An 11,016-nucleotide genomic window follows, 5' to 3' on the forward strand; every position below is an offset into this window, starting at 1 on the left:
GAGAGAGTAAGAGAGTGAGAGAGTGAGAGAGAGATAGAGAGAGAGAGAGAGAGTGAGAGAGAGAGAAAGAAAGAGTGCCATCCGTTGCTTGTGGAAAATGTTCATTTTGCGACGGGCTGGACAACGCAATTTTATCTATCCGACTGACATGGAGATTAGAAAATCATTGTTGTGACAAGGTGTTCTAAAGACTTAATACCAAACTACTGGCGTGCATATACATAAAAAAGACTCACTAAGGCAGATGGGTCTGTACTTGCGTGAAACGTGATGGCTGTGTTGATGTGTGTTTGGTTTTATCTTGCTGTAGATAGACTTCACGGTAATGACAGGTCTGATGCTCGTGGCTGTCGTAGTGCTCCTTATCTTTGGCATCTTTGCAATTATCTTCAACGACAGGGTGAGATGCACCGACAGTTACACGCAATGCCTACTCTCGTCTCATCTCCTGTCTTTTCTTCTTTTCTGTCTCCTCTACTCTACTATTTTATTTCCCTTCCCTCTCCTCTCCTGTCCTCTTCATTCCCATCCTCTCTCCTCCCTTTTCCTCCAGTCTCCTCTGCTCTTTTCTCGTCTCCTCTCTTCTTCGTTCGCATCATGAAGGCAGCTGTTAGACAGGTATGTCTTACTTACAAACTAGCGAGATGGCGTTGTTGCAAGTAAATTATTAACGTTGGTCACGATGAGGCGAATGCAATGCAAGTAGTTTGTGTGTAGAGTTTAGCAGTAATGATTGAGACGCTGCAGCTGTAGATACTTAGCAGCTCATACTATACGCTGTAATCACACATTGCATCGTCACCGCCTCCTGTAATGGCTTGTTGTTGCAGATTGTGAATCTCGTATATGCTAGCCTGGGTGCACTCATCTTCGCTGGGGTAAGTGAACCTTGATGTTTCTCTCTCTATCTCCCATGGTACATGTTGTTACATATTACTGCTTTGTATGTGCTAGTCTGACGTCGATGCGTTTAAATTATGAAAGATTCAGTTTGTGATTGATGTAAATTTAGAACATCACTACAGTGTACGCACTTGCTTATATTGTGTATGTATGATAGTCATAACTTGACCAATTTGACTAGCATTAGACATATTGTCAAGATCAGTTATGGCAGTGCATAATTAGTTTAAAATCTCAATGCAAGGAGAGTTAAAAAATATAACTAGTCGGTCCTGCCTGCCGGTGTCAGCGTTCAGATCAGCCTGAACATATCTATACTTTAGTAACAATGTGTTTGTGATGTTACTCATATTTTATTACGCAAGTTGTATTAATTGTATTTGACTCGGTCCTGCTTGCCTGCCTGCTTTCAGTATCTAGTCATTGACACCCAGCTGATGATTGGAGGCAAGCACAAGTACTCGCTCTCACCGGAGGAATATGTCTTCGCTGCCCTCAACCTCTATCTGGACATCATCAACCTATTCCTATACCTGCTCATGATTATCAAAAATGCCCAAAACTAGGTGGCACCACCTCGCTGTGTGCGGGACGATCTGAGAACTCTACATCCCGATGGTTGTCAAAAATGCCTAAAACTAGGTGGCGCCACTGCACGGTGTGAGGTGATATGAGAATGTCGTCAGCACTCGCTTGTTTACGCTACATACGGGTAAGAGCGATCCCAAGGTTAACGTATAGTCGCGAGGTATGTGTTCGAGATTCAATTGTCGCCTTGTTGATTGTAAACGTTACAGTTTTCTGGCTGAAGTTCTAAGTAATTGTGTGATAATGATGTGGCCACATGGATTTTTACTTTTTTCGTAGGCGTGTTTTTTTTTTCATGGTGCATTCATTTCTTAACGCACCTTGTTTAGTTCATAGCTTACTACTCTGAGCAAGCTTGCTGCGTTTTGTTCCACCTCCAAATTCACACGTTCTATATTTTTGTATTTTACGTACATGTAATACGTACATATAGCCAGATACGAAGTGTGAGGTATGATTATAAGCACATATCTATAATATATAATATATTATACTATATATACACGCTGGTGTAACAAACAACATTACAAGAGTATATGAGAAAGAATATTGAAATTATGGGTTGTGTTTTCACTGTTTAAGTGACTAGCTATAAAGTAGTAAGTGCCCATACTACTTTGTATAATTTAACAACTACAATAAGCCTTTCCCATAATTGCTATGTATAAAATAACTAAAATTAAATTGGATATTCTTAGCATGTATGTCATTGTAGAATGTAGAGCAAATCTGTGGAATTGTATGGAATAGCCTAGTATTGATGCAGCTTTGCTGAGCAGGGAATTCTTGTTACCTTCACTGTGATGAATATTTAACGTTTGTAAAGTCTTATGACGACTGATGTTTATTTTATCTTGATTATGTTATTTATCTTTTTGATTTTACAAAAGTGAGACGAAGCCAGAATTACTTTGTTAGCAAACGATGTATATTCAGCAAAACTTGTCTCCGATTCCAAGCGATTATTCATGACAACTTACGATGAAATTGATTATTCAAAGACTGTTCCAGCATATGTTCAGCCTCTCAGTGTCAACAAATCTACATTTGCCAAGCGATTTTAAATACAACATAGTCTTTATCACTTCATTCGGATTGTCATTTTCGTTGTCATGGGTTATTAACTTTAATGTGAATACTACATTGCAAACAGCAATGTCGAAACAATATCTACACTTGTGCCATGAGTTTTCCGTGTACGTATGCCCTCGGCCGCACATCCAACCATAACCCTCCCCCCTTCTAACCCCCCTCCCCTTCTAATTCCTCCCCCCTAACTAACCCTCCCCCAGTACAGTGACATGCGTGTCGTTCCCGGCTGTCGTCTGTTCCGCCGTGTCGTCCACATTGACTGCGGCGGGCGAGTCTCCCGTCGCCATGGCGTCCGTCATCGTCTGCTTGGCATGCGGGGGGCGGAGTCTGCAAGGGGCGATCCTCGCGCACATGTAGCCGGCGTGCGGACGTGGCGTGGCGCCCGGGTGCGGCGTCCGCAGCACAAAGTAGTCGGCCGGCGCGTGGCAGACGAACTGCATGCACTCTAGCTTGCGTGGCACGTCCTCGGACGGACCTACACAGACGACGTTCACGTTAATGTTGCAGACGACCGATGGGTCGTTAACGCTGTCTCATTAGTAACAACTGTACTGACGGGTTGGTAATGCTGTCACGTTACGGTTAATAACGAATGTTCTGATGGGTTGACGAGTAAAACTGCGTTATTAACGAATATATAATAATGACGGGTGGACTACTCATTGAAAACTTCGTTATTAATGAATATATAATAATAACAGGTGTAGTCCATTGGCTGAGGGGGTTCCCGTGTGCATAAGATGTCCCCTAAATTTTTCTTCCTATCTTTGAACTATACCATTGGACATATCAAAAAAGTCTGGGTAGACTTTTGCTACCCCGGCAGTAACCGAGAAAATGACGTCATAAGCTACGCCCATTTTTCGCTCCTCTGGTTGTATGCTTAATGGGTAGGGGAAACTTAAATTGATCTATCTCCGTATATATAAATCATAGAACAACAAACTATACCTCAAAATGTTTGTATTTAAGTCTTTTATAATTATGCATGTTAATTATGCAAATTAATATGCAAATGAGGTCAAAAGGTCACAAATTCTGGTGCAAAGTGAAAGTCTGACCTTGTCCAAGAAAATGTGGCCTATAGTAGGCAATTTTCTAATTTTGAGACAAATACTGCATGAACACTTTAGATTAGATCCACCCAAGCCTATCAATATGCATCTTTAACCCTTTCATGTTTCATAATGTTATACAACATCAGATCAAGAAATGTAAAAAATCGAAAGGCATATTTGTTCAATCATTCATTTCTTCTCCAACAGATGGCCCTATGCCTTCTTTGATGTAGGGGAATTGGGATCTTCATCTCCAGGCAGTTCAGGCCCTTCTTCCTGTAATGGCAGCTTTTGATTCCACCAACTACCTGAGATGGTGTTCGCTGTATTTAGAGGACATGCAGAAGCTACCTGAAACCGCACCATTCATCTTTGAAGAATTTAAGGAAGGCAAATTTGTGGTGAAGCGAACCCCTGGAAGGTTCAATGCAGTTGGGGCTGATATGACCTTGGAACAAACCATAAATAGATCCCAAAAGAGTGCCTCTGGTATAATTGGCAACACCCGGAAGAAGAAGTTCGTAGCAGTGTGGGAGCTGATCTACCAAGAAATGCTGGCCATCGACAATTTGCACAGGGACTTGTGTGGAGTGACCATAAACCTGTCGGAGGAAAGTGCTATCAGCAAAGCTATGATAGCAACGGGGGAACAAAAGGTTCAAGACATACTTACAACAATACAGCGGAATGAGAATCCGTTCCAGTTGACTCCTGACCAAGTGAAACTTCATAACATTTTGACCCAAGAAGTCATGTCTGAAGATATCAGAAGCCAGCTACTTTTGGTCAAAGAAATCGGAACCAAAGCCTATGACACACTTAGAAAGGAGCGATTTATTGACAAGTTAATGAGATTCTCCTCAACCATCCATAGAACCAACCTGAAGACGTTTCTCAGCATCCATAGGCCAGAAAAAGAAGTCAAAGGAAAATCCGCAGGAAAAAAAGGAAGACTCCCATATGAAAAGATTGATTGAGATAGCGCGTGCCCGTGGACAAACAATGGAAGAGCTGTTGCAATATGATGTGTCCCCTTCGTCCTATTTGTTTGATCAAGAAGGGCTGATGACCAAACCTGTGAAAAGTGCACTGGTACAGGAACTAGAAGCCAAACTTACAAAGGATGATGGGAGAGAGCCGGCAAAGGACTCTAAAATGCAAACAGCATGTTTAGTTGATGTGATGGCCAACATTAGAAAGCTAAAAACAAAAGACATTTGGACATTCGGAGGCTTCTGTGAACATTTTCTGGACTACGTCGCTGCAATCGGTCGAGGGGCTGACAGATCAGACTTGATCTTTGATTCCTATGTTGAAGGATCCATCAAAGATTCAGAGAGAAAGCGGCGTCAAGTGAAAGCACCCATTAAGATAAATATCAAATAAAATAAAATAAAATCAACTGCGACACACCACTGCCTGTTGAGATGGACAGATTTTGGGCATCAAGCGAAAATAAGTTAAAGCTCCAGATGCTTCTTCATGAGCACACAATAAAGAAGCAGGATAGAGCAACCTTCCAAACTCCAAGTTGTAGCCAGTGGCTTTTCTGGGGACTCAGACGTTGTTGTCTGCCAGTCAGTTCAGGATGGTTGTTCAGCAGAAATACCAGAAATTTGTCAAGATATTGAAGAGGCTGATGCTCGCATAATCCCCCATGCAATGCATGCAGTAAAAAAACGGAGCAAGACGAATTGTTGTCCTGTCGAGTGACACCGATGTGTTCATACTTCTCATACACTACTGAAATGTTCTTCACTCCATTGGCCTAAGTGAAATCTGGCTCAGAGCTGGTGTTGGGGATTCGACAAGATACATCCCAGTTCACACCTTAGCATCAAGAGTCGGGGTAGAGTTGTGCTATGTGCTGCCACTTCTCCATACGTTAACTGGTTGCGACTATACAAGCAAGGTGGGAACAAAGCATGCGGCCTTCAATAATGTTAATCCTACGGAGTTCTTGAATGATTTTGATTATGGAACAAGCTGTAGTGAGACCATCATGACATCCTGTGAGGAGTACCTCGTACAAGTCATCAAAAAGAACACCAATTGCAGGACAATGGATAGACTTAGAGACTACATGTACCATCACAGTAAAGGTATATCGTTGGAGCAACTTTCCCCAACTAGCCATGCAATACAGCAGCACATCCTGAGGGCATATTACTCAACCTACCATATGATGACTTTGTTGCCACCTCATAAACCGAGGAAACTAGATCCTACTGTCTTTGGCTTTAAGGAAGCATATTAAATTCTAGTGCCTGTGAAAGCTGTGAGATCAATTCCTGAGGAATACACAGTCATTTGCAACTGCAAAAAATGTGGCAGCGTCAGATGTGCATGTCGCAAAAAAGGACTGCCTTGCATTAGTTTCTGCGTATGCCCAAGTGTTCAGTCTGTTGAAGAAGCTGAGCAACGTCGAAATCCATCTGGTACATTAAACTAGTCACGTGAAAAGGTGGGCTAAATTGTTGAGCTAAACCATGCACTTGTCTACGTTTGCTCGATATGAGACATAAATGCCATTCCTGCCGATGATTTAGGAATTGAACCTCGGGCACTTAAGTGTTTTGATGTTCTTTTTCTTTGAGTTATGTAACACAAATGGGCCTAAAAAGTTTATTGGTCAAACACGAAATAATCAGAAGTATCCATGCTGGGTAAACCAAAACATGACACTTTCTATGATTCTTTTGGAGCATGTGATCGTCAAAATGAAATATTTTTACTTGTACAAGTTTCTTTTGACCTTTTGACCTCTGGTGACCTCATTTGCATATTAATTTGCAAAATCTATGTGTGTATTATAAATGACTTAAAGACAAACATTTTAAGGTATATTTTGTTGTTCTGTGATTTATATACCACCAAGATACAGCAATTTATGTTTCCCCTACCCCTGAAACATACAACCAGCTGAGCGGAAAATAGGCGTAGCTTATGACGTCATTTTCTCGGTTACTGCCGGGGTAGCAAAAGTCTACCCAGACTTTTTTGATATGTCCAATGGTATAGTTCAAAGATATGAAGAAAAATGTGTACATGGGGACCCCCTCAGCCAATGGATTAGTGGACGATTCTTTGAAAACTTCGTTATTAATGAATATATAACAATGACAGGTGGACAACTCTTTGAAAACTTCGATATTAACGAATATATAATAATGACAGGTGGACGACTCTTTGAAAACTTCGTTATTAACGTATATATATAACAATGACGGGTGGACTACTATTTGAAAACTTTGTTATTAACGTATATATATATAATAATGACGGGTGGACTACTATTTGAAAACTTCGTTATTAACGTATATATATAATAATGACAGGTGGACTACTATTTGAAAACTTCGTTATTAACGTATATATATAATAATGACGGGTGGACGACTCTACGAAAACTTTGTTATTATTATGAATGAATATCAGCTTCATCATGAGATTAAACGTTATAACATTAGGGATACGAGCAAGGTGGAAGGATATTCGCAGGAGCAGCAGTAGAAATGTGCTACAATCTCTTCCCTTTACGATTCTCTGTAATGAGTCCGACCTAACGATGGGATTGTGGCGTGTTAGCGCGAGTCACACAAAGCCATGTTTGCAGTGAGGAGGAGACACGTACCAAGCAGGTATTTGGTGGCATCGAACGGCTCGCGCGACGCGGCGGCGGCGGCGGCGGCCTGCGTCGGGATGAGCCACGTTAACACAGCGCTCTTCTCACAATACTGGTCCTGCAGGAAGCCTCGGATCTGTGCGTAATAGGTGGCGTTGTCGTCCGTGTCAACGAGAGAGACGACGTCGCCCACCTGCATGTAGACTCCCTGTGCACGCACGCGCGCGGAGGGAGGAAACATGAGGTAAGGTGTACGCAGCGCGGAGCGATCAGATCGAAATGGTTTAAAAGTAACGTGTAAATTAAAACCGTTTCATTATCAAAACTCGTTTGGTGATAGGTCATAGTTTGCTGGACGTGATGCGGCCATGATGCCAAGGCTCGCCGAGGATTGACACTTTGTGTCTTCCAATCCCAGCCTACGCCGCACCGCTCTTTGATCTTTTGATTATTTATTTATGATTTTTATGATTATTATTTTGCGCAGGCACTCATTTTGGAAATCCTCCAACATTTTTACTTCTTCCTTAGTTAAGTTAGTCCATGTTTCACTGTTATTTAGGAAGGAAGGTCAAATTGTGCATTATTATAATTTCACTCTTGCTTCTATAGCACGATTTTCATAATTTTGCTCTTCTGCCCATGATAATAATATTATTTCGCTCATCATGAAACGGTTCATTATCAACATTTTTCAGTTCGGACTCTTATCATATCGTTATAACCTCCTATATCATTAATTAAATCCCCTAGGTATGAATATTTGGTGCATTTTGTTATTACTTGGTTGCCTATTGGCTTGGTTGCCTATTGCCTTGGTTGCCTTGGTCTCCTTCTCTATCTTTTCTGTTTGTGAATTTTATAACCATTGTATTTGTTTTGTTCATATTAAATTTTAATCTTTTTGATTCAGCTAATCTGGAGCATGACTAAGCGATTTTTGTTACTGTTTTATAATCTCCAATTCCTAGAATATCGTCCATATATAATCATTGTCATCTTCTAAAACTACAGACCATCCGCTGACCACTGTGGAGACGTGCGCCGGGCCTCGAATTTGGCACACGTCTCCACTGCGGCCAGCGCTTCATACTTGAACATCCCCGCGGTCGCGTGCGCATATCCCGCGGAACTGCGCGTCTCATCCGCGCGGAGCGCTTAGAATCAACAGCAAAGCTGTGCCACGCAATCTTGTATCATGTCTCTCTGGATTCAAGAGATGCAAGTGTAGAACACGTGTTAAGTCAAACCTCTTATGTAAGAAACACTTGAGGGACATCCTAATTGTGCCCTATACACACATGGTGTCTATTCTATACAGATGTGTTCGCTAACACAGGTCTACCTGACTTTGCCATATTAGTGAGTTAAGAGCAGCTTACCTTGTACCAAAGAAAGCTGCTTGATATTACTGTAGCCTGCGCAGCTGGTGCCTTGATTGGCTGCAATTGAAGTGATAGAGAATATTTTATGGATAAATCTTGTAATAAATTGGAATCAGAATGAAGATCAAACGCATGCAGTGAGGCAGTATTGCACAACATCTGGAAACCACAGCTGTTGGACCCAAGAAGCTAACGCTGTGGTAAGGATCAGGATGATGATGGTGATTTATGTACGAGGGCCCCGCAGTAGGACAGAGCCGCGAGCGCGCCCGACTATCGCGCCGAAGTACCCACGTCACCTTCTGTCCTCGCGCTTAATTCTATGTAACTCTACCAAACCCGTCCCAATCCTAGTTTACCACCTCGGATTAGTTTAGCACATTTGCGAAAATGAAGCCCGGGGTTACAAACTGGGATTGAGCACCGAACCCTGGAGAGTCGCGACGGTGCGATCTACGTACGCGCGAGATGTCGCTGTGAGTCCCGCCGTCACTGTGACGCATCTCTCCCGCTAGTTATTACCTCCGCCCAACGGAGTTGGAGGAAATTATGTGATCGGTCTCGTGTGTTGGTGTGTTGGTGTGTTCGCGTGATCGATATTAGCGCGTCGAGTCAGCGAGCCAGCCAGCGCAGCGAGCCAGCGAGCGTGTACATGTGAGCGAGCAGCAACAACAAGCGGCTGCTACGAGCGAGCGAGCAGATGTCGCTGGCGGAGGTATGCACTTTCCGTGAGTGCCCTCCGTCTAGTTATATACTAACGTTCTTCTTGAGAACGATGCGGCGGCTTTTCCCCTTCGTCGTGCTACTCTTGGTGCTGGCGCCGCCCTTCTTTGCTGGCCTGGATCGCGCGCTCTTCCTCGTCGCAAGCTGTGTCTGCTGCTGCTGCTGTTCCTTCCCCTTCCCGTCGGTCTCTCCCGCCGCCGACTCGCTGTCGTGTGACTGTTGGTGAAGGAGGGTAGCAGATGCGGGTTTTGTAGTGTTTGTACCGCCGTCGAGGTCCGTGGCACAGCCGCCTTTAAAGCAAGTTAAACACGTCACCTCGCCCTTCTCGTTCTTCTTCCACACGGGAGAGTTAGCCGCACCGCAGGACGAACATGACGGCTTCGCACCGAAACGCATCCCGTCCGTAAAATCGACGCTTTACGTTGATAAACGTGAAAATAAGACGTTCGAATCTATTCTCTTTATTTACGTGATGGGCGCCGCCATCGTTGCTGGTCACGTGATAGAGCACAAGTGATGGGCTGTGCAGGTGCCTTCGCGAGTGTTGTGCGCGCTACTCCGGGAATAAACAGACATAGAAAATTCAACGATTAGCCAGGTAAAGGTACAGGCACTTGAAACGTTTCAATAAAATAAAATGCTAAATAAATACGAAATCTAATACTAGTACTACAAAATTCGGCGCAAATACACTTTTCTACCTCCGAATGTCGGGCAAATATCTGACGAGTGCGAAATATCTGAGATAGCCCCGCCCAAACTGCATGCAGCGCCCCCTTCGCACACTCAGGTTACCACCAAAGATCGTAGAGTGAATAAGATAAACGCACTCATGCGAAATCACGTGCAATGACGTGTAGTACGCAATGGAGCGCCACGTCCGCCATTTTAGGAAGCAAACCCGCTCCGCGTCTGTTTGATACATAGCAATAATATGGATAACCATGGTAATATATATTATATTATAATATAATGTAATAGATAATATTTTTATGCCAATAGCTGTATCAAATCTCTCATTCAAGGTACAAAAATCTAACAATGATTCATAATCGGATGTTACTATGTAGTATGTACACAGTGCAGTGCCAGCTAGTGGTGTATAGTGACTATACGCACGGCGGAGTTTAGAAGGGAGAAGGTGGTGGAGGAGGGGGAGAAGCTGGTGGAGAAGAAGGAGGGGAGAAGCTGGTGGAGAAGGAGGAAGAGGAGAAGGAGGGGGAGAAGGGAGCTGGTGGAGGAGGAGGGGGAGAAGGGAGAAGGGGAGAAGGGAGCTGGTGGAGGAGGAGGGGGAGAAGGGAGAATGGGATAAGGAGGGGGAGAAGGGAGCTGGTGGAGGAGGAGGGGGAGAAGGGAGAAGGTTGTGGAGGGGGAGAAGCTGGTGGAGAAGGAGGAAGGGGAGAAGAGAGAAGGTGGTGGAGAAGGAAGATGGGAGAAGCTGGTGGAGAAGGAGGAGGGGGAGAAGCTGGTGGAGGAGGAAGGGGAGAAGGGAGCTGGTGGAGGAGGATGGGAGAAGGGAGAAGGTTGTGGAGGAGGGGAGAAGCTGGTGGAGAAGGAGGAGGGGGAGAAGAGAGAAGGTGGTGGAGGAGGATGGGAGAAGCTGGTGGAGGAGGAGGGGGAGCTGTGGAGAAGGAGGAAGCGG

The 11,016-nt window shown here is 43.9% G+C and overlaps 2 protein-coding genes across 4 annotated transcripts in view; one reads left to right on the top strand and one right to left on the bottom strand.

The window, feature by feature from the left end:
- The window catches only part of LOC106812903 (protein lifeguard 1-like), a gene marked incomplete in the record, with an annotated part of 12,298 nt that extends 9,718 nt beyond the window's left edge, over window positions 1-2,580 (top strand). The window contains 3 exon segments of the mRNA XM_014816910.1: window positions 311-400; window positions 831-878; window positions 1,317-2,580. Coding sequence (XP_014672396.1) covers window positions 311-400; window positions 831-878; window positions 1,317-1,469 — 291 coding nt within the window.
- A 187-nt stretch (window positions 2,581-2,767) lies between these two features.
- LOC106812897 (GATA zinc finger domain-containing protein 1-like) lies at window positions 2,768-9,895 on the bottom strand. Of its 3 annotated transcripts, none has more exons than XM_014816900.1 (4): window positions 9,411-9,895; window positions 8,649-8,708; window positions 7,276-7,402; window positions 2,768-3,058 (listed from the first exon to the last, which is right to left on the bottom strand). In XM_014816900.1, the coding sequence occupies exons 1-4, from the start codon at window positions 9,768-9,770 to the stop codon at window positions 2,769-2,771; spliced, it is 837 nt and encodes a 278-aa protein (XP_014672386.1). In that variant the 5' UTR covers window positions 9,771-9,895; the 3' UTR covers window position 2,768. The 3 variants fall into 3 exon arrangements, with proteins under 3 accessions (XP_014672386.1, XP_014672385.1, XP_014672387.1); XM_014816899.1 differs by having other exon boundaries at window positions 7,276-7,474; XM_014816901.1 differs by lacking the exon at window positions 7,276-7,402 and having other exon boundaries at window positions 2,999-3,058.
- Window positions 9,896-11,016: the final 1,121 nt, after the last annotated feature.

This window comes from Priapulus caudatus, unplaced genomic scaffold, assembly GCF_000485595.1.
Source record: "Priapulus caudatus unplaced genomic scaffold, Priapulus_caudatus-5.0.1 Scaffold698, whole genome shotgun sequence".
Lineage (NCBI taxonomy): Eukaryota > Metazoa > Priapulida > Priapulimorpha > Priapulimorphida > Priapulidae > Priapulus > Priapulus caudatus.